General features: G+C 38.3%; 1 protein-coding gene across 3 annotated transcripts in view; it reads left to right on the top strand.

The window, feature by feature from the left end:
- LOC149170235 (uncharacterized) overlaps positions 1-24,648 on the top strand; it is a 338,695-nt gene that overhangs the window by 106,369 nt on the left and 207,678 nt on the right. For all 3 annotated transcript variants that reach the window (XR_016259855.1, XM_089428960.1, XM_089428961.1), the window contains 3 exons: positions 19,635-19,741; positions 19,857-19,908; positions 20,047-20,131. Coding sequence is in view for 2 of the 3 variants with exons in the window: in XM_089428960.1 (XP_089285086.1) it covers positions 19,635-19,741; positions 19,857-19,908; positions 20,047-20,131 (244 nt within the window). In the remaining variant the exon portion in view is untranslated. The remainder of the gene's footprint in view (positions 1-19,634; positions 19,742-19,856; positions 19,909-20,046; positions 20,132-24,648) is intronic.

Here is a 24,648-nt window from a genome sequence, read left to right on the forward strand (position 1 = left end):
TACACAACGTTGGTGTTTGAATAGATGCGACTGTTGGGCTTCTGAGCCTACATGAGTTGTAGGTCGGCTTAATAATAATTCCATAATCAAAATAAATTCATATCTCCATGAATATTTATCGGAATCGGATGATCTTTCTATCAATTCTACACCTCTCGACGAGAGAAATCTAATAAAAATATTATCAGCCATGAATAAGATGACCCACATGAAGTTTGGCCCTAGTTGCCAATTTTAACAATTTTTTTTTTGGTAGGTAAGACCGAGGGGATTTGAACCAGTGACCTATCACACAGAGTTCCTTAACAATGCACCCATTTACCATCAATCCAAAGCCCCATGGGCATCCACCGTTGAATTTTTAATTTTAAAGAAAAATTCGATTTTTTTTTAAAACCCACTTTTAATTGATCCAATTATTAATATTTTGGATTAATTTCCTCAAAAATCTAACTTTGACTTAACAACCAAGGTCCAAGGGCTCAAATTTTCTTAAAATATCTATTTTTCCCTCTGTGGGGGGCCTCCAAAAATTGACTTTCATTTGACCCACGAATTTTTTGATTATTTCCCACTTGGAGAGAAATTAATCTTTATAATTATTTTTGACTCAAAATTAATTAATTTTCTGGCTTAGGATTTTTATTTAATTTAGCCAAAAAAATTAATTAATTGACATTAGAGGGGATTAATAATTTTCCACTCTAAAAAAATTCAGCCTTGGCATCAAAATATGAGGGACCATGCACTATAATATTTTTTACATCAGATTAATACAATATCAACCCTTGAAAGGGGAAAACTCATTTAAACTCGTACCCTCAATAATTTATCCAATTCTGTGACACAATATGATTTAGTATAGACCAAGTTTGTTTGTAATAAAATAATTTAAATTTTAGCCAATTGTGCCAAAATTATTCCCAAATACACTTTTATAAATGACTCAATATAACACTAGGACTCACCTAAGACCTTGTTAATGAATTTGTAATATCCCTTATCAGAGATCCCTCAAACACAAGCAAACTCCAACCAGAGAAATAACAGTAATGCAACAACAATAATGTATACATGGAATATAAGCAGAAACTCGAGAAATGCAGAGAGAAATTCTAAGCCATTTTATTATACTGAGTAATGGAAAGAGTACAAGAGGTGATTAGAAAGATAGCACCTCGACTTGCACAAGGCAAGTGAAGAAATACACTCAGAATGGTAAAGAAGTGGCCTCTCTCTGAATTGCGTCCAAACTGCTGGAGAACTGTTGTGCTGTTTCTACTGCTGGAATCAAATGAGGATTTGGGGCTGTTCCCCTCCTTGGAAAACGCTGAAACTCTGGAATCAACCTCTGCTCAATAAACTCAGAAAGATTTTCTAAAATAGATAACCTCCGAAAATCACCCCTTTGGGGATCTACGCAATCCCTCAAGGCTCTGCACTGCTCCTGAAGAGAATCCTCCAAAACTCCACCTGAAACTTTGCCAAAATCCTCCAATATGCAAGGGCTGATCCCCTACTCAATCTCCCAGCTCAAATCCTCCACAAAATCCAATCCAGAGCTCCTACCCAAGAGAACTGTGTCCTCCCCTCTCAAGACTGCGCAGTCATCAAAATACTCAGCTCCTCCTCAACTCCAGATTTCGCTCCTCCGGCAAAACACTGATGGAACTACCTTGCCCGAGTAGGCACTCTAAGTCCCCCATGGCTAAGGGTGAGATCTCCGAACGGAGACACTCGATGCACTAAACAGTGTTGCAGAGAGGCTAAATAGCCAGCGTGCTCTAAGTCGAAGTGACTAGCTCAAATGCAACATAATCAAATGATCAAAATGAGGAGGCTCCTCTCTCCTTTATAATGTTGGCCTCTCTCAAAACCCCAAGGCCACCTCCTCCAACGTAGCCTCTCTCTTGCCACGTGTTCCTTCTCATCTATGCAGTCCCTCCAAGTGTCTACGTGGGCCCTTTCTCTACGTGGTCCTTGGGCCCCCTTCGCTCTCCTTTTAAGTTACAATGTTGTGCTACTAGGGAGTGACTTATTCATAAAGTGAGTTATGTCCCCCTTTCCTCACTTTTTATTTATTAATAACTATAGAAGGCAAAATTGAGCAAAATCAAATATTCCAATTAGCCATGGCTAATTAGGAATATTACAGAATTCCACCCGCTTTGGGGTTTAAGCTGCAAGAAAAACTATGTGGATTATATGTGCTTAGAAACACACATAATTCAGTGAGGTTAAAAAACTTCCTAGGATTAAATCCTTTGCCAAAATCAGAGGCTTATCTAGGTGTTGTTACATATTTAAATGGTCATACTAGCATCATTTACAATACATTTTGCAGAAATTGGGTTTACAATGATACAATAGTGTTAGCTAATGACTTTGAACTTTTGGAAAAAAACCTTCACGTCTTTGTATTCCACTTCCTTGAACTGTTGACAAAGTGTAGTCAACAGGGAGCGATGTATATGGTGTCGGGAAGCATAACCACGCAACCAAAATCGGGGTTTCCCATTTAGTGCCACCCCTAAAGCTAGTAGCCAATAAAGGAGATCCCATGAGACTAGGTTACAAGGTTAACCATCAAATTGGTTAGAGGAGACAAGAGTACAAACCAAGCCCACACTTTAAGCCGAATCCCCCCACTAATCCATGCCCAAAAATGTCCGTGATAAGTAAACAAAAGTACCCAACTACGCAATGGAAATCCATACCTTCAGGGTCGGAAAGCCCAACTTCAAACATATGAACATAACAGATGGGCGAGGGACCATATGGCTGGCTCAGGTGGCGGATATAGCGGCACACTAAGCTATCAGGTGGCTGCAAGGGGCTATTGGCTGCCAGCTGAGGACCATCTAGTTGAAAAAATTTCTCCTATGGATACTACCCACAGGTAGCTTGCAATTTGTGGAATGATTTGGATGAATAAATGCATTTTGATGTGTGGAAAGATTTCGCTATCTCTCTTGGAGCTTCTTGTTGGCAAGATTGTGGATGGATATACTCTTCTTTGTCTTGTAAGTGCAATATAATGCTATATTTCTATTTTAATGGATGTCTAATGCATGGAATTATTTTCTTATGGTGAAATAATGTGCCCTAATTAATGTGAATTAGTGGAATCATTGAAACTATTGAAGATTTTTGCATGTGTTACTCATTGGACAAAGAATGAATGAATGTTCCTAGAGGATTGTTTGCATGTGGATCCTTGAAACTCCATAATAATTACCATCGAAGCATAAGTTTAAAGTTTTCATCCAATTGCATCCATAGAGAGTGATGCTGCTTCTTTAGGCCTCCTTGGAGAGCGAATTATCCCGAGTCTTGATCATTTTGACTCCAATCTTCCCAATAGCTAGGCACTAGTCCTAGATCCTTGGTGATCACAATAACTCAATGAGACATCATTCTTTTCACCCTTTTCTTCTTCCTTCTCTTCCTCCCTTCAAGGATTGGTAGCCTCTTTAGGGCTTGGTGTGAATCCTTTAGGAGTGAGACCTTGCAAAACTAATTGGACATACTTTTGTGCTGGTGTTTCCTCTAGTGATCCTTCGATTTTGGGTCATTCTCATGGTGAATATCGAGATAATTGATTCCTTAGCCTTCGTATTGTTGCTCCTGCTGCTTACACCTACCTACAGGTTAGTGAGAAAAGCCTTCAACCCCATAAGGTGTGGTTGGTGGCTGGGAACTAAGAGAAGGGGTTGTCACATTAAATCCCTTCTCTCTACATTTATGCTATCTCCTAGGTTAGCTATGGGGGGTGGTCCCTAAATGGAAAACTAACTTAAAAGAAATGTGAGGTTCTAGAAGAGATGTTAAAGTGAAAATGGATTACTTTTAAGAATTATGAGCAAAATATGATATGAGCAATAAAAATCATTAACATAATAAAACCATAAAACCAGTGCCTTAAGATAAATTGCTCAACAGGAATGAAAGATACATTTGCTCAAAACAAAAGTAGAATGCTTCCAACAATGAAAGAAAAGCAATCCTGAAATGGAGACAAAAATGTTAGCACGATAATCGATACAAGATATAAAATGCTTTCAAAATATAATCAATGCCTAAATCAAAGCATATAGAGATATCTTGCAAAAGGAAAAACAATTAGTGTTCTACTTGCAAAAGGAAAATGAAACAATGTTTGCCAACATAAAATATTCAATAATGACAAGTAAAATGGACAATTGCAAGTGAAATTATAAGATGTATTAACATGTGATGCACCTATACTAGATTTTAATGCAATTAGTCTTGGTTATTTTTAATCTAAAATGCCTAATCTAAGTGAGAAGTCCTCCTCTTGAGCTCTTACCAAAGGGTAAAAATTGGGGTGACTGTAAGAAAGAGGGGGCGAGAGCACAGAGGTGTCATTAACGATACCCTTCCTCTGAGTCTTACGAGATAGCGTGTGCCTCGTTCCTACAAGGGGACAAGCCACCTCCATAATTGTAAGGTCACAACAATTTTACCTTACTTCGTACCAGATGGAAGAACTTTCCAAGAAAGCATTTTTTCCTTATACTTTCTATCAACTAAGCTTATGCTTAAAGGTTAATTTTAGTGAGGCTTTGGAAGCCTTCCTATACTAAAATGCCTAGATGAGAGTGCAGATTGTGTTAATTGCCCAATTAAAATATATTTACATGCAAATGCTTCAAAAAATGAAAAATGAGATAGCTTGTAAAACTTTGAGCCTTTAGCATGTAAATGAACTCATGTGTGCTTTCATGGAAAATACGCAAAATGAAGTAGATTGCTTTAAAACTACGATTGTTCCAATAGAATTGATTCAAAAGTTGCCAATGTATATAATCGAAAAGTGAAGCATGACTTGAAGGAATGATCAAAACTTGCCACAATGTTGAATGTTTCGACATAAGATAAAATTTACTCAAAATCTACAAGTTCAAGCATATGCATGTGAGAGATTTAAAATTAGGAAAAATTGCATGTGGATTGGAATGAGTTAATTCTTAAGCATGAAATTAAGTGTTTAGAAGTTAAGAAAACTAGAAGCAAACAATCAGTGAAACCATAAGAGTTCTATCATCAAATGAGGAAGGGTTAAAATGTCTCCAAAGGGCTGCCGACAATATGAGAGAGATCTTTACAAAGTGCAGAAATTTAACAATGCTATACTCTCTCTCAAGAATATACAACAACAAGCTACAAGGCTCAAAGGCCTCCCTTGAGTGTTCACATCTTCCCTTGAAAAACCTATCTTTGAAATGGGTGGGGGGGTCTTGCATGCACACAAGTAAGTAGTTTTTCAATGTCTCTCCTCAAAGCTCTTTGTTGTCCAATGCTTCAAGATTATGGGCTGCAAAATGTAACATTCACGAGTTAGTTGAAAATTAATCAAAACAACAAATTAAACTACAAATTTAATATACAAAAATACTAGCTCAAGTATTGGGAGTAAACCACCATACTTGCCTAGTTCTGATGATGGCTCCTGAAAAACAAATATGACTTTGAAAAGCTAGAATAAAATAATTATTTAAATGATGATCAAGTAACTATAGAGTAAAGAAACTCCCTCCTGCTTTGTTGGATGGAAGACTTTGGAATGTAAGATGGCTAGGTGTTGGATCGCTATGGCTCCAGGAGTTGGTTGATCTTGTGAAGATTTCCCCACTTTCGGATGACTTCTTGCACACGCACTTGAAAGAGATATTAATTCATACATGGATTAGAGCAATATAATAAACAGGATAACCAAACATTTCTCCTAAAATGAGTTGGAAAGCCTATTCCTAGAATATAACTCTAAATCAATGGGTGTGCAAGATAGCTTGCACACACCAATCCAAATAAAATAACAAAATACAATCTAATATTCATTCAATATGCAAAAAGAAATGAACATAAAAGCAATAGCATGAAAATAAGTCATCTCATAACGCCAAGAGAACATAAGCCATGTATCCCCAAAGTCTTGATTATATTAAAAGTATGCAAGTACAAACAGGTAGAGTTTCCTCAAGCCCAATAACTCATAACATGATACAATATGAGAGCCCATGACTCTATTATATAGAGAGTTGAGAGGAAATCCCAATGTAGAGTGATTAAACAAGTGACATGAGGTGACAATCGCAAAGAGAAATTCAAATTTGTTGAATGGAGCTCCAATACCAAGTGTAAAAATCGATTTCTGGCAAGTGGACATCATTTTCTTCTTCCCTTATGTGCCAAATTCGAATTTTATGATAGAATGAAAAGTATAGAGGGGTGGTAACCCATGTAGGGACAATTTACCACAAAAATATCCACCAAATATTCTCCCAAATCCTCTTAAATGTGCATTAACTTCACAAACTCAAATTTCCAAGTAAGCAACTTTCTCATTTAATGTTAGAAATTCAATTTTATTTGAGCACATGTCCTTTCGTTGATTTTAGGAGTCCACATCACTTTGGGACTTCACTTTAACTCATCCATAATTATCCACCTCATTTCCACAACATTTAGCATGTGTGGATATTTATTTTTCTCCATTTATTTAATTTCTAGCTTAATTAATTACCAGATTTCCCACTAAACTTAGGAAAAATGGGTTTTGAGGATTCAAAACACATTTTTAACCCCTCAAAGTGTGTCATATAGAAAGTTGAGGGTGAGAGGTGCAAATTTTATTACTCATGAGTCATATCTTATACAATTTCTCTAGACATCACTTATTACATTACAAATACAATTTTTATTGCAATTTCCGCAGTGCGGAAAATCTAAAAAATTAAAAAATGACTACCTAGACTTAACCAAATTCCACGAATTTTTTTGTGTGATCTAGTATGGTAATATACATCGACTCTAGACACTAATATGTGTTAAGGGCTCAACCTTCAAACCGTCACCCCGGATTTGGGGTAAAAAGTGAGTGAAAAAACCTAGAAAATTATCTGCCTTTGAAAAAAGAAGGGATAATTAACTATATAAAAAAAACTCCAAGGTGTATTCATTTGCTGATCGAGTCCCAACATCCTAGGCCTGTTACAAACTCAAAACTCATCATTACTAGTATCACGTATTACAATTCCCCGCAGGGTTTGGAATCTGGGTACAAGAAACATGATGAGAAATAGAATTAGAGTTTAAAAATTTTGTTGACTGATGATATCTGATGGTACAAGTGTTCTTTGGATCATCCTTGGGCTTGGAGTCTTCATATAATCAATAGGTGCCACTCTAGTGGTCAACACGTACCAAGTGGGAACCCTTGACGCTGCTTTGATTTGGGGATTTCTTAAAGGTTTGCAAGTTATATCTTATCATTCAAAACCTTTTATCTTAGCTATATTTACCTTGGACGAGCCTTTATCTCAGCATATATCTCAACCCTAGGTCTCTCAACCCTAGGTCTCGCATGGTATCTCCCTCGAGGGGTTTTTGGTGGAAAGTCATCCTAGTCCCTCCTAAAGCTCACACTTAGTCTTTCCACTAAATGAGCCATCCTTGCCTCACTTTGGACCCAATCATAGACACATTAACCACAAGTGAGGGATACTGGGAATCCTCCCATCGGTGAAAATCCGAGAAGAGAAGGGGACATAGGCTATGGTGACTGTGGGCCTTTGTCCCAAATTGTTGTTGTGCCTTCTAGCTTTATCCTATTTATTAGTCTTGCTAGTTTGTGCAACAAAAAGGCCATTAGGTGAGAACTGATGGAGTTTTCAATCTGAATTGTGCCAACATTCATATCATAGCCCAAAATCCCATCCAATGTTGTATGAAGCGAGGACAAAGCGGGTGTGCTTTGGAAAAGTGAAGCATCAAAAGCGTCATTTTCAATAAATAGGCATATTCTTGAAGAGTTTAGGGGTCACGAAGAACTTGAGGCTATTGATGCATTCCTTAAGGTTGATAATAGTGTTCCATGGGGATGCATCCCTGTTAGGTTCCTATAATACTAGTATATCACCTTTATTGTTATTGTTAGTGTAGCCCCCTATTGTTATTGTTGTGACCATGTAGCCTCCATATTGTTATTGTTATGCCCCATAGAAGCCCACTATTGTTATTGTTGTGTACTTGCATTATTATTGTTATGTAGGCTTTAATTATACTGTGACCCCTTAGACTCCTATATATAGCAAGGAGGTCTATTCATTTGAATCATCCAAGAATTTTTCATTTATGTAATTTAAAGGAGGTTTACCCCTCAAAGTGAATAATTGTTAAGTCGTTAATCTACCTTTTCTTCTGCTTTGTGAGTTGGTTGATAACATTTGGTATCAGAGCTTTGAATTCTAGCATTTCGTTGCTTCAAAGAGGTCATCTTGGTATTTTCGCTATAAATTCTTTTCTACGAAGCTTTAGATGCTGAAATTGCAACCATGAGGAGCTGAAATTTTGGGGAACTTCTTGTAGAAAATTCAGATCTTGGTTCGCTATATTTTCTGAGATATGGGCCAAAGAAGTTAAGGTTTCTGCATGCTCCAAAATTCATTCTTAAACAAGTGACCGACGGAAAATCATCATAACTTTCTCTTCAAGAATCAGATTTGAATTTCATAAGAAGTGACATAAAGTTCATGGATTGTAGCTTCTTGTGTATCAATTTCAGGGCCAAAAGCTGAAACAGTGACACGTGGCATTCCATACAAGTTCGCTCCACTGAACCAGTCCATAACCAGGTCATCCTGGGAGATTTGGCATAACTTTACCTTGAGGAATCCAAATTTGGTTTGACTTATGGTGTTGGAAAGAAGACTCAGAGGGATACCATAGGACGGAATTTCAGACATTGAAGAGCCGAATTACAAAGATACAACAGTTTCAATATTGAGCTCCTTAAAAACAAGAAAAAAGTGTGTATTTTTTAAATTTTGCATAACTTTTGTTTGAAAAATCAGTTTGAAGTGATTGAAAGGGCATAGTGAAGCATAGATATTGTTGTTTGATTTCAAAATGTCTCGAAGGAAAAAAAATGGACACACTTAGTATGAAACCAGAAATATCTACTATGACGCATGAGGAAGAGGAAGAAATGCAACATGATATATCAAGATTATGAGACCAAGTGCAACAAATTTCGATTTCGCAAAGAGTAACCAAAAATGAAATGGAAGCTAAGATGGATGGCTTGAAGAATGGTTTAAAAGAAAACATGGAAGATTTGAAGGATGACATAAATGTTAAGATGGAACATTTGAAGGATGGTTTAAAAGCATAAATGAAAAGGGACTTGGAAGATTTGAAGGAAGGTTTGACAAAATTGCTACAAGAAATGCTTCCTAGTGGTGACAAGCTACTCCATGAAAATCATGATGAAGATAAAAGGTATACAAATTTTGATTATAGAGACTCCAATAGTGGGTTGAAGAGTTGCCACATTCCAAAGATTGATATGAGGAAGTTTGATGGCAAGGATCCAGTAACATGGATACTATAGATGGAGCAATTATTTGATCTACATAATGTGTCGAACACACAAAAGGTATGCATTGCATATTTATATTTAGAACAAAATCAATTTGTGTGGTATCGATGGCTTTGTTCTCGTAAATCAATTGTCACTTGGACAATTTTTGCGGAAGAATTGGTAGCACATTATGAGGATACAAAGAGAAATACCTTCTTTATCCAATTGATAAATCTCAAACAAAAGGGTTCAATGGTGGAGCACATTGAGGACTTCCAAAGATTGAATATCAAGGTAAATGATATTCCAAAGGAGCATAGGATTGATGTCTTCATAGGAACTTTAAAGGATAACATCCAACATGAGGTTCGCCTTTGGGAACCTGATTCATTGGAGAAGGCATTCAAGGTGGCAAGAAAAATTGAAAGCAAAATTATGGCAACAAGGAAGTCTACCACTCACAACTATAAAGAGGGAAGTGTTGTTTCTTCTAGCCTTCCACAACCTACAAGGTTGACACCACAACAATTGGAGGAAAAAAGAGCAAAAGAGCTTTGTTATAGTTGTTATAGAAAATACACTAAAGGTCATAAGTGTGCAGAGAAGAAATTGTTTTACATATATTGTGAGGAGGAGGAAGAAAAAGAACAAGAAACATCAAAATAAGAGGATATACACCTGGAACTAACCGTAGAGAAAGAAGAAATGAATTCGACCATATCTTGTAATGCATTGGTGGGAATTACCACTCCTCAAACACTCAAGATAGATGGATATATCAAGAAGAAAAATGTAATAGTGTTGATTGATTCAGATAGTACCCATAATTTTATTCATTGTAAGATAGCCATGGAATTAAATTTCTTTCTATATCCAACACCAGAGTGTCAATTGATGGTTGCAAATAGAGGAACTATAAATTTCTCTAGAAAGTGCCATAATATCAAGCTAACCATGGGGAAATATGTATTGAATAGTTCAATTCTTTCCATTCCAATGGGTGGTGTTGATGTTGTACTGGAGTCCAATGGTTACAATCTTTGGGGACACCAACGTTTAATTTTGAAGAACTTTTCATGAAATGTTTTTGGGAAGGAAAAGAAATTCAATTAAGGGGTAATGCAAGGAAACTAGTGAAGATAATTAGCTCTAATGGCATGACAAAGCTTTTGACGAAGGATCAATGATGCATAATTGCACCATTATGCTCACTAGAAGTTCAAACATTGAAATCATCTTTTTATCCAGATCTCCAAATAGTCCTGGACAATCATTCCAAGGTGTTTGAAACTCCCAAAGGCCTCCCACCTATTCGTGATTATGATCATGCTATTCACTTTATTCCAGGGAGTGTTCCTCCAAACATCAGGTCTTCTAAATATCCCTACGCCCAAAAGAGTGAAATTGAATGTATGGTTGCAGAAATGCTAGAGGCTGGTATAATACAACCTAGTCAATGTTCTTTCTCTACTCTAGTAGTATTGGTGCACAAGAAGGATGGATCATGGCGTATGTGTCAAAATTATAGGGAGCTCAACAAGCTCACTAATTTTCCATTCCTGTCATTGATGAATCATTGGATGAATTACATGGAGAAATTTACTTCACCAAGCTGGATCTTCATTCAAGATATCATCAAATTAGAATGAAGACTGAAGAAATTCTGAAAACAATATTCAGAACTCATGAAGGTCATTATGAATTTTTTGGTGATGCCTTTTGGTCTTACTTATGCACCTTCCACATTTCAAGGTTTGATGAATTCGATTTTCAAACCCTTCCTTAGAAAGTTTGTGTTAGTATTTTTTGATGATATACTAATCTACAAAAAGTCTTGAAACGATCATGTTCAACATGTTGACAGGGTGCTCAAACTATTATTGGAGGAAAAACAATTATATGCAAAAACCTCCAAATGTTTTCTTGGAGTACATGAGGTGGAATATTTGGGTCATTTTGTATCTCAGGAGGGTGTTAAGGTAGACCCTAACAAAATTAAATCCATTAAAGGATGGGAAACCCCACAACCCTAAAGCATGTTCGAGGATTTCTCGGTTGACAGGGTATTATCGCAAGTTTTTTAAGAGTTATGGAAGAATAACAACGCCTCTAACAACATTATTGAAGAAAGACGCATTTTCTTGGACTCCAAAGGCAACTAAGGTCTTTGAACATCTTAAAGAGACAATATGCGAAGAACCAATCTTAGCTACACTAGATTTCACAAAAACCTTTATTATGTAATGTGATGCCTCAGGAAATGGAATTGGTGCCATTCTAATACAAGAAGGAAGACCCATTGCTTTTGAAAGTCGTCCAATCAAGGGCAGTATTTACACAAGCCTATTTATGAGAAGGAAATGTTGGAAATATTACATGCACTAAAGAATTGGCGACCTCACCTAATGGGAAGACACTTCAAGGTAAAAACAAATCACGATAGTCTTAAATACTTTTTGGAACAAAGATTATCTTCAAAAGAGCAACAAAAATGGGCCACCAAGATGTTGGGTTATGACTTTGAAATCATTTACAAAAAAGAGAAGCAAAATGTTATTGCTGATGCACTCTCAAGAAAGGATAAGGATGTGGAAGCATTGCTCTGTGTCATTTCTATTATCCAACTTGATTGGATAACTGAAGCAAGGGATGAATGGAAGAATGACGAAGAGGTGTGGACACTCATTCAAAAGTTGCAGCAAGATCCCAATACATCTGATACATTTATCTAGAAAAATGATTCATTATGATACAAAGATCGCTTATATCTTTGAAAGAATTCACAACTCGAACAAAAGATTCTTTTGGGATGGCACACCTCCCCCTTAGGAGGGCACTCAAGATTTTTTAAAACTTACCGTGTGGTCAAGAAGAAATTTTTTGGGATGGTCTTAAATCTGATATTTAGAAGTTTGTGGCGGAATGTTTGGTTTGCCAACAAAATAAAGTTGAGACAATGAAGACCCCAGGTCTGTTACAATCTTTGGCCATTCCAAGTCAACGTTGGGAGGAGGTCTCAATGGATTTTATCATAGGTTTACCCAAGTCTAAAGAAAAGAGTGTCATCATGGTGATAGTTGATAGACTTACCAAGTATGCACGCTTTTGTGTATTATCTTGTCCATTTAAATCCAATACAGGTGCTATTGCATTTATGTAAACAATTCAAAATCTACATGAAACCCAAAGATTATTGTAAGCGACATAGATCCCATTTTCACTGGAAATGTTTGGACGGAATTACTTTCTTGTATGGGTACTCAATTAACTTATAGGTCCTCACCTTATCATTGTCAATTTGATGGGAAAACTGAGATAGTGAACAAATGTTTGGAAGTATATATTCGTTGTTTTGTATCTGATAAACAAACATAATGGGTCAAGTGGTTACTTCTGGCTGAATGGTGGTATAAAACTTCCTTCCATACAGTAGCAAAAATGACCCCATTTATGGCACTTTACGGATATCATCCACCATCCATTACATCATCTTTAAGGGAAAATTCTAGGGTTTAAGAAGTGGAAGATCACATTGAGCATCAACAACAAGTTCTCCAACTCTTAAAGGATAACCTAACTTTGGTGCAAAATCGAATGAAACAATACGCTGATCAACATCGTAGTGACAAAAGTTTTGATGTAGGCGATTGGGTATTTTTACGACTACAACCATACAAACAAATGTCCCTCAAGCAAGCTAAGAAGGATAATAAATTATCAACCAGTTACTATGGTTCTTACAGCGTGTTGCAAAAGATTGGTACTATGGCATACAAATTGGCACTGCCTACATCTTCCCGAGTACACCCAGTTTTCCATGTTTCATGCTTAAAGAAGCTTATTAGTGAAAAGCTCCTAATTAAAACATTATTGCCAAAACTTGATGAAGAAGGAAAAATCATATTGGAGCTGATCCATAAACTTTCGTGGATATTCCATTAGATAGTTCGTCACAACAAATCTAATAATATTAAACTAAAACTCTGAAAATTCTACACTATTACAGTTTATTAAACTTTAAGATTTATGGATTAACTGTAATTAGTGCATGCATGTGAATGGAAATTATGATAGAAAAGTAGAGAACGAAAAAATAAGGACACACACACACAAGACACAAGATATGCTCTCTGGGAAAGCCTTTCGGGAGAAAACCCAGCTGGAAGGTGAGGCCGCTTTGCTCTCTTTCTCTGTCTCTAAATATGGCTGCAGGTACAAAGAAGTAATGCCTGTGGTTCGTGGGCCGCTATAGTGCATAGATCCTCTGTGTGTGCTCTACCTCCTATCTCTCCTAGCTATCTTTGCTCAGCTAAGGAACAAAATGCTCTCGAAAGAATGAGATGCCTCTTCCTCCAAGTGGCCCGATTATAACACAACCCAATAGCCTACTAGTGATTAATTTTGACTACATCAACTCTTAATTAGAGTTACAAAATAGACTCTTCTAGAGTCTTTTACATCACAAACACATGGCCAACCCCTTTTCCATAAATAATGGGGGCTGACGCGACATCCTCCCGAACTATGGGTGTGAAAACATGAAGGTCAACTTCTGAGTGGCATAACTTTTGCAAACAGACTCTGATTGACCCACTTCTTGCACCGTTGGAAAGGCCTATGTGTGTAGAATAGCATGAAAAGGTGTGGCGCTGAAGTGGAAAAGTTTTACCCACAAAAAATGTTGTTTGATGCCTCAAAACGCTTTCAAAAGGTTTCAGATCCCGTTTCACCAAACTAGGTTTCGCTAATAAAAATGGTCCCGTGCGCTGATTCCTCCACTTTTTCCACTCCAAATGCATCGAGATGGATGACAAACAATATAATGATCTAATTCGGATCACACCTCCCCATTTTGGGAGGCTTTTGGTCCCCAAAATCTTTTACTAAATGAAGTGAGGGAATTTTTCCTCCACCTTCTCTTTGGTGTACCATTTAGCTTTGCCTGGAAGTTGTTCCTTCAACCCAATCTGCCAAAGGTCATGCTGCCCCTGTCTTGTAGTTCTAGACCTCTTCTGCAAAACTGTATCTTCTATAAACTCTGCCTGAGCATCTAGTGCCAAATCCTCCATAGAAGGTAGGACCTGTTCCTCTTCTTGATCTAACATGGAAGGCTCATAGAGTTTCAAATTCTCCACATTCACAACTGAGTAAATTTGCATATATGGTGGTAAACTGAGTCGATAGGCATTATCACCCACCTTTTCCAGTATCTCAAAGGGACCATACCTTAGAGCCTTGATTTTCTTACCAGGCCCCTATAGCCTCTCCTTGTTAAACTGTAGCGATACCCTGTCGCACACCTTGAATGATTTCTCTGTTCTGTGTTGATCATGCTTGGACTTATACTTCTCCTGCAACTTCCACAGTGTTTCCTGTACCTGTAGATGGATCTTCATGATCTTCTCTCAGCCCTCAAAGCATATCCTGTAAGATCTTCCCTCACTCCTCCTTGCTGCCCATATGCAATATCCAAAGGTGAAGGTGGCAAATATCCAAAACAAGTCTCAAATGGGGACTTCCTTGTAGAAGTTTGGACTATTTTGTCATAAGAATGTTGTATATACACCAGATTTTCATTCCAGGTCTTCGGATGCTTCTGGTTGTATCCCCTTAGAAGCTGCACCAAAGTCCTGTTGACTACTTTTGTCTGCCCATCTGTCTGTGGATGGAATGTTGTAGATATCTTCAACTTTGTGTCCATCTTCTCCCACAATGTAGTCCAAAATTCACTGAGAAATCTTGTGTCTCTGTCTGAAATGATGCTCCTTGGTATCCCAAAGTGCATCCAGACCTGTCCAAAGAACAAGTTTGTTGTTTCTTGTCGGCTGATGGTCTCTTCACAGGCCATCAAAACACACATCTTGTTGAACCTGTTAACTACCACGAACAGGTTGTCATGTCCCTTCCTAGTTGTCGGTAAACCTCCTACAAAGTCCATGGAAATGCTTTCCCAAGGATGAGTAGGTACAAGTAAGGGATGATATAAACCCTGTTTCCTGTTGCCAGGCTTGCTGGTACAACAAAGCATGCATCCTCTTACGAACCTAGCTACTTGCTCTTGCATCTTGGGCCAATACACATATCTCTGCAAGTTAGTTGTAATCTTCCCTACACTAAAGTGCCCTGCAATCTTGGAGGTGTTAGCCTCTCTAATCAGCTGCAAATGCTCACCTTTAGGAACACATAGCTTATCCAACCTGTAGATTAACCCGTCCTAGAGATGGTAGTCAATGGTGTTGTCGCCATCGTGCACATGCTAATGACTTTGCAACTACTAATACACCTCCTTGAAGTCCTCATCTTCTGAATATGCCTCTCAGTATGCATCATGGGTGAATGGCTCCATGTGCATAAGAGTCCCCAAAGCTGTAATCTTTGATGTGGGTGGCCTTGAAAGCATATCGGCCAACTTGTTTGTGTTGCCCTTATACTTGATCACTAAATGAAATTGTTGTAAAAACCCCATCCACTTGTAATCCCTGGTTTGCTATAGCTTACTTTGGGCCCGCGAGTACTGTAACAACTGGTGATCTGTGTGGATTACTGTCTCCTTTCCCATCAGATAGTGCTTCCACTTCTTCACAACTTGCACCATGGCATAGAGCTCCTTATCGTAGGTAGGGTAGTTAAGAACTGCCCCATGAAATACTTCAGAATGGTAACAAACGGGCCTTCCTCCTTGCAGCAAAGGGCCGCTGCAAGTTTGGTAATGCTAGAACTGGTGCTTGATTGATCTTCTTCTTTAGCTTCTCGAAAGCCTTCTGCTGACATTTCCCCACTGGAAACTCTTGCCACTTGCTATTATGGCGTGGAGCGGTGCTGCTACCGCTGAAAATGAGGCTATGAATTTCCTCAGGTACTGTGCTGCCCCAATGAAACTCCTAACCTCAGAAACATTAGTAGGCACCGACCATTTCATGATGGCCTCCATCTTGGAAGGATCTATCTTCAACTCTCCTCCACCGATCACATACCCCATATACACCAAACACTGTTGTTGCGCAAACTCACACTTATTGAGATTTGCTAGTAGCTGGTGCTTCTTCAATGTTTCCAGCACCTGCGTCAAATGTGAAATATGCTCCTCCCAAGTAGCACTATATACTAGTATATCATCTAGATAGACAATAACAAATGAATCTATAAAAGGGCGTAGTATATCATTCATTAATCTCATAAATGTAGTTGGTGCATTACATAGGCCAAATGGCATAACTAACCACTCATACAAACCTTGCCTGGTTTTGAAGGCGGTCTTCCATGTATCTTCTTCTTTGACTCGAACTTGGTGATATCCAGACTTCAAGTCTAGCTTGGTGAAATACTTTTCTTGCTGCAACTGATCTAGCAGATCGTCTATCCTGGGCAAGGGGTATCTGTTCTTGAGTGTGATTTTATTCAACGCCCTGTAATTTATACACATCTGCCAAGTCCCATCCTTCTTTGACACAATGATGATGGGTGACCCACATGGTGATGTACTCGGTCGAATGACACCCTGTTCTAGTAGCTGCTGCAACTGTTTCTTCACCTCACTTGTTTCTATAACAGACTGCCTGTACAACCCAATATTTGGAAATGGGGAGTATGGAAATAGTTGGATCTCGTGCTCCACTTCTTTCTTAGGTGGTAACCCTTAGGCTCTCGGAACACATCCTTGTATGCCTGTAACAACTCCTCCAATTGTTATTTATGTTTCTTAGAACACCCCTCCAGGGATGCCTTTCCTCTTATTGACTCCTCTTCAGTCTGAATTTCTCTTAAAAACAATAAAACATACATCTTCCTGGAACTGATCAATTTCTTGGCTTGGTTGGCACTTATCAGTGAAATTTTCAACTTGCCTTTGTGTGCATTGATGATGAACGATTTTCCCTCCTTGATGAGCCGGTACTGGTTAGTTCTCCTCATGAATATTTCATCACGCATGTACATGTATGGAATCCCAAACACGACTCCACATACATCAAGGGGAAGCACATCTAGCTCCACTTCATCAATAAAATCAGCACTAATTGAAAATCTAATTTTGCACTGTTTTGTTACCTTCAAAGTTGCATCCCTATTTAACCACCCCAGTGGATATGGGTTTGGATGATCACGAACTTCCAACCCCAACTTCTTGACCAACTTTGCTGCAATGAGATTCGCCTGTGATCCTGAGTCAAATAGAGCATCAACCTTTGTCTTCTTGACCTGTATCTTTATATGGAAGAGTTTGTTAATTTCTTTCTCTTCTTGTTGCTAAAGGCTACTCAAATTCACCTCCTTCTGCATCGATGTACAAACGATCTTCTCATCCACGTCCGAGCTGCTTTCAACTTGGTTGCTCGAGTCAGTGGCCATGAGATTGTTATTCTTATTATATTTCTTCTTGTTCTTCGGATTTAGCTCTGGATGCAACTTCCAACAATTCTCCTCTGTATGGCCATCAATGTTGCAGTGGTTGCTAGGATCTTTGCACTGGTGTGTTGTGGCTGCCATCTTTTTATCTTTTCCCCCTTTTTGCTTCTTCTTCCCCTCCTTAGAAGCTTCTTGTTTCTCCTTCTGCCTCAATCCACTTGATTGCGCTCTTTTCAGACCTATGTTCTCTAGGCACTGTGCCTGTACACAAGCCTCATCCACCGATTTGCGCTTGAATGACATCACTTGCTAACGCAGATGGTGGTGTAGACCCCAGTACATCTGGGTTCTTTGGAGAGATACCCAACATTATAGCCATCTTTCTAAATTTTGTGGTGTACTCCTGCACGCTTTGGCCTGACTTTTGCGTGAAGTAATGCCACCGGATCCACTGGTCCTCCACGTACCCAATCAGATAAAACTGTGACTTAATGAGGGTTACTTTATGGCCAAGTGCCATGGTCAAAGGGACAACTAATGAGAATCCATATCATGAGTATATAAATGTAATGGGGGGAGCAATCATGGAGGCATGAGTTATGTCTATCAACCTGCTTTTTCCACCCATCTGGCGTGCCTTTTACTTCATTTTGATAATGCTTTTTAATTGGTGCATAGCTCAAGGATCAAATATTGCTCTTTATGATGTAGCCTTTGTTTTAACCCTTAAGATGAAACAATTTCTCGCTCATTAGGATTGGGACATGCAAGTGTTCCTTTTGATGAGATGGAGCATCAAGTGCTCAAGAACAGGTTGATGGCTAATAAGGGGGGTAGAGCTAATGCTAGGCTTTTGCACATATGCTAACTTATTCCTTGGCCATCTTTTGCATTTAGCTTTTCTTTTTCTTTCATTGTGGCCATATTATGCTTTTTCATTCTTTTAGCTGCATCAATCTCCAAGCCAATGCTTTTCAGCCCAACCCAAGGATGTAGATACGTGACTGCCAAATCCCAATGAACCAATGATAGTTAACATGAAGAGTGGAGATGATATCAAGAAAATGGTGTGGCATGGAAAATGCTAAGTTTGGAAAAGGGTAATGGACACCCTACTTCAATCCAAGTTTCCCATGTAGTGCCCTCCTATGACCCTAAGGCCTTAGGGGAGGTCCAACTGGACTAGGGATAAAGATTAACCCCCCTAGTAAGGTGAGAGAACAATTTTATAGTTAATATTGGTCAATCATCTGGATCACCCCTTTTTCGATACTAAAATGCCCAAACATTAAGTAAAAGTACTAGATTGCAAAATGGTCAAAGTACCTATTGATTGGTAGCCCACCTTCATCCAAGACGAATGCTGGATGGTGAGAGATGTATGACCGGTGCAGACAGCAAAAGAAATTGGCATATCATCATCAATGAGAAAATGTGCAGGGCTGTTGGTTGGCTGGTTGTCCAAGATAATAGAAAAAGTTTTCTCCTATGGGGTTACAGATTTTGGTGGGTAATAGTGTTTAAAAAAAAAATCGTACATCGTAACTGATGACTGATATAGTAATTACATCTTGAATGAATAGTAATTAGATTGACTACATGTATAAAATTTAAATCACTTTTAAGACCAAATAGATTTCACAATAAAGTACATTGACACAATTGGCGTTATCATTTCCAGCCTTGGTTAGTTTTGGAATTTGAATATTCAACTTGTCTATATGTACAATTTTAACATAATGTACACATTTTTTCGAAGTCAATTTTTATATGTAAATATGCCTTTTATTTGGTTAACAACGATTTTGTATTTTCTATATAAATTTTAGCTCATGTTATATGCATAAATCGGAATGCTACAACCTTCTATGTGAAGACTGACTTTGAATGGATATCATTTAATAAGGTCTATGCTATCTGGTGTATCCTGGAGCAATGCATTCTCGTTTTGAACATTCTCTTGGTGTCTATTGGCTTTCCAGCAAAGCAATTGAATGTCTTCAACGATACCAAGTAAGCAAATATTTGTGGATCTTGTTTGCAGACAGTAATTTGTGAAGAGATGCATTATATGAATATAATGACATATAACCAAGAACATCTCACTGAAGTATTTTATCGTGTATAGAGATCGGAGCTAGATATTGACCAATCCGATATCATGACTGTGAAGCTAGCTGGTAATTTTGTTCATCATGGATAATTTTAATTGAGTCTTATTTCAATATTATTTGTTCAATTGGATGGAGTGCTATTATGCATATTCCTTCCTGATGCATTAGGCCTTAAGAAAAAAACATTGATTTTTGGCATTGCAGGGCTACTTCATGATATTGGTCATGGGCCATTTAGCCACACATTTGATGGGGCTTTCCTTCATCGCGTTCTGCCAGGATCAAATTGGTGAAGTCTCTAGCTTTTGTTGCTTTTTAACATATACTTAACTGATATTTGTTTGTATTGAAATTTGTGGTTGTAGTCATTGTTACTATCAAAGTAGTTTAGAATTTTATAGATATCTAATTTGTTGTGTTACCTTTATATTATTCACTTCAAAAAGATACAATGTCCAATCATCAAGCACAAACCCTAGGGAAACTCGAGGACATCACCCATTGTCACTGCAATGATTGCCTTCCTTACTTTAGGCCAGCTCTCCTTTGGTACAAGTGGGGATTCCCTAAATAAGGCTACAAATGTGACCTTGTGAAGCTGATTTAAAAATCAGATTTGTAGATTAAATTATTTTGTGAATTTTAGTTAGTAAAGTGAGGATCCAAGAAAGACCTAGTGCCTTATTATTTGGGTGAATGGAATCAAGAACATAATTTGATGAAGAAGCTTGATGTGTGATGGATAAATCAGCAAAGCTATGTAGTACATAGGCCCTACCAATCAAATCAACCACATGGATATATAAATCTGAACGAAAAGCTCATAAATTCCCTCCAATTAAACATCAACTTGTACATTGTGCAACCATTAATGTGAAAGAGAACAACAAACAATCTTCAACAAATAGAATAACATGTGGCATTGTCTTCATTAACAAATTTGGTTACATCAAGAGATCAAGGAGGACTGACTGCCTGTAATATCCCCCTTTAAATATTCAATACTATTTCGGACAAATTTCTTCAAGAATTTTTCTTGTAAACCCTCGACAAATTAAATTGCAAATAAAACAGGGAATTTGCTGGAAATATCCCTTTCTAAATTATGATCATTTCTGGACAATTTCTTTAATGAAAATACACCATAAAGATTTGCTGCAAACAAATAAAATTGCTAGCCTTTAAATTACCAATTCAGAAAATTGGAGAGAAAATAAGGCAAAAAACCCAATTTATTAATTAAATTATTTGAGAGGGGTTTAGGTCAATAATTCTCAGGAAAGCCTGGTACCAAAAACTCTAATTTCTTCTATATTCCACACGATCTTCAAACCCCAACAACTACCTCAATCTAATTTAGCCTTCATAAATTTGGCCCCCTCCAGTGATGTGCTATGATAGAACACAGCCTCCTGTTTTCTCCTGATGAGCACTACTAAAGTACCTGAATTGGTTCTCCCTCTTGATTAGCTAGGGTAGAATGTTTCATTATCAAAACTAATCACCACCAGCTACAGTATAGGTAAACATGAAACTGGGAACTATACAAGGGTTTCCCCTCACGTGGTAAGTTACTAGAGATTCCGAATCCAATTCATAATAATCCAAATCACCATGTTCTCAAATGATCCTCTGCCTTCCTTTTATTGTGATGGCTATCAGAATATCATGGGTCAATACCATGGGTCTTCCAAAAACCATGGGTTCTCCAAAAACCATGGGTTCTTTTCTTTCTTATAATGAAGTGGCTTTTTTATAAGGTTTATTCTTTAATTCTGGCTTTTTTATAAGGTTTATTCTTTAATTCCTTTTTAAGACACTTAATAATCACTTTTATTGATTTAATTACTCAATATCACCTTAGAGATAACATTAAATAATTAAATTCATTAGTCGGTTTTCTGTTCTCGAAAAAGGACATTATAGTCCTCCCTTCCCGAGATTGCTTGTCCTCAAGCAATTCTAATATGTAACTCTGGAGTCCTGATGAGTTGCCTGAATGCCAAGTCCAATTCCTGCATCCCAGCTAACTTTGATGAAGGCACTTCTCAATTGCTGCTGCATCAATGGGACACAAGGGAAACCTATAACTACTGCTACTTCTGATTCAGGGTGAAGCAATACATCCAACTCGAAAATCCCTGGATCCAAAACAAGTATGTGGAAGGTTTCAACACATATTTGTTGTTTCATCTCAGTGCTTCTAGACTCCACATCTCGGTCACAATCTGCCATACAATGGGATGAATGTGAAAATTTCTACGAACTTTCTATTGCAACAAATGGAATTAATTCTTCTAATTGTAAAATAAATTATGCAGTTTGTTGCTATAGCAACAACGAATTAATCACATTGCAATCTTCACAAATAAAAAACTGCAAAAAATAAAAGCGCAGGAAATTGAGAAATGCTAGTACACACAAAAATTATGACACCATTATTTTTGGACAAAAGTCCCCGGAAAAACCTAATGTGGGAAAACCGGTTGGAGCAGCTGAGGGTTTGTATTATTATTATGCAACAAAAATTCTGAGTACAATAAAATGTCGTCGAATTGGCGATTCTACCTAAGAGAAATACTGGCAAAAATATACTGAGGAATTTTACGTTCTCTCCAAGCAATCCTGACACTTGACAACCTCTGAAAAGCAAGTCATCCACCCTGCTCTGTGTAGGCCCTACATCACCCTAGTGCAAAACCTCACGCACAGCTCGGAATTGATGCTAATCAAGTCGTCTTGTTCGCTGCTGATTGGGAAATTGTCTCTCTGACACTCTGGAAAATGTTCTTGCCTCTGGAACTAAAAACGAGCTTCTCCTTGGCCAAATCGAACTGCTCACTTGAGGCTCTGCATTGCCCCTTTGCAGCCTCCTGGAGATAAATTTTGGACTTCCCTTTTTGACTCCAGAATTGGAAACCCCGAAATACTGCTATGCTCCTCCTCTGCCACATGCCACTCACCCAGTGGCTCGATCTCCACTGTTGAATCACTCCTGCTACTGGGAATTCGAACTTCCTAGGCAACTGAGTATCTGCATTGGTGTGTTCTCCATCTACCCATCGACCTCTTCTTATAATCTCCAGTTGGGACTCCAATGACCACAATTAAAACTTAATCGATGGTTGAGATCATCTCCAAATCGATTCGTGTGAGTTTCTAGATAATTGAACCCTTTCTCTATTAATTCCTATCAACTAATCACTTTTCCTAAGTTAGACTTAGGAAATCTTTAATTATGGTCAATTAATTTAATTGGGTCATCTCTAGGTGGAATTTCCAAAAAAGATTTTTGGGTTTTGGAAAAATCTTGTGTTTGAGCCTCTTCACCAAGTATCGAGACTAAAACAACATTCTATGCTACAAAAAATAACACTCCCTCTTAGCGAGGAAGGTGTTCTCTCCAACTAGTGTTGCACAAATGCACAACACCCTGTCTCTGCAACATCCTCCAACCACACTAATGATGTCTAACAATTGTAGCTGCTTGCCATTGTCCACCAACTATTGCACTAATTTTGATTCATCTTCCACTAACTGTAGCTGAACCGAACTACTGCATCTGTGTTGCTGTTGACACTGCACTGTACATCCTGTATTGCTGACAACTCCACATCTGCACTACAACTCAACTCCCTCTCAACTGTTATTGTTGCTACTGCAACTGATAAGCATCCAAAATATTGAATCAACTGTGTCTCTATGTTGCAACTGTCTCCTGAGCATCTGGCTGCTACTAGCCTCCGCACTGTCCACTGGGAAATCTGCCCTGCTACTAACTTTGCTACTGATCCCCGTGCTCTTCTATTAACACTGCTCTGCGCTCCTCAACATCCGACTGCCACTAATCTGCAATTGTCACTCTGGAATCTGACTGCACCAACTAACACTGATCCCCCTTCTAGTGAATACTGTGGGCCACTATAGCTAGAGTAATGATCAATGAGAAAACACCATTCAATGCTTACCTCGATGGACCCTGCCCAACTTTGTGCAACTCTCACTCTGATCTACTCATACTGTTGTTGCTACTACTGTGCTGTTATCTTTGCACTACAATAATGAGTCTGATCTCCCCAGATCCTGAAGCGCTAGCTTCCATTGGGCTTCTCCCTCTAATGCTAGACTCCCTCTGAGTCTTGATCTCCCTATGGGAAATCGCTCTGCTCCCTCTTGGAAACTTGTACTGTCCTCCTGTAATGGAAACTAGACTGCATAGCTCTGCATTGGGAATCTACTGTGTAATATCCTGTTTCAGGGATATCCCTCAAACCCAAGCAAACTCCAACCCAATACGTGTAAATGATATAGTAACCGGGAAGCTCAAAAGAAAATAACAGTGGTGCAACATATAATAATATAAACACGGAATACAAGCAGATACTCAAGAAATGCAGAGAGAAATGCTAAGCCATTTTATTATACTGAGCAATGGAATGAGTACAGGAGGTGATCAGAAAGATGGCACCTCGACTTGCTCAAGGCAAGTGAAGAAATACACTCAGAATAGCAAGGAAATGGCTTCTCTCTGAACTGCGTCCAAGCTGCCGGAGAACTATTGTGCTGCTGCTGGAACCAAATGAGGATTTGGGGTTGTTCCCCTCCTCAGAAAACGCTGAAACTCTGGAATCTGCCTCTACTCAATAAACCCAGAAAAGCCCAGAAAGCTTTTCCAAAATGGCTGACCCCCGAAAATCGTCCCCTTGAGGACCTACGCAATCCCTCAAGGCTCTGCGCTGCCACAGAATGGAACCCTCCAAAACTCCGCCCGAAACTCTGCCAAAATCCTCCAATATGCAAGGGCTG

The sequence above is a fragment of the Pinus tabuliformis genome, chromosome 4_2 (assembly GCF_031772625.1).
Source record: "Pinus tabuliformis cultivar Carrire ecotype Pingquan chromosome 4_2, CPIR1, whole genome shotgun sequence".
NCBI lineage: Eukaryota > Viridiplantae > Streptophyta > Pinopsida > Pinales > Pinaceae > Pinus > Pinus tabuliformis.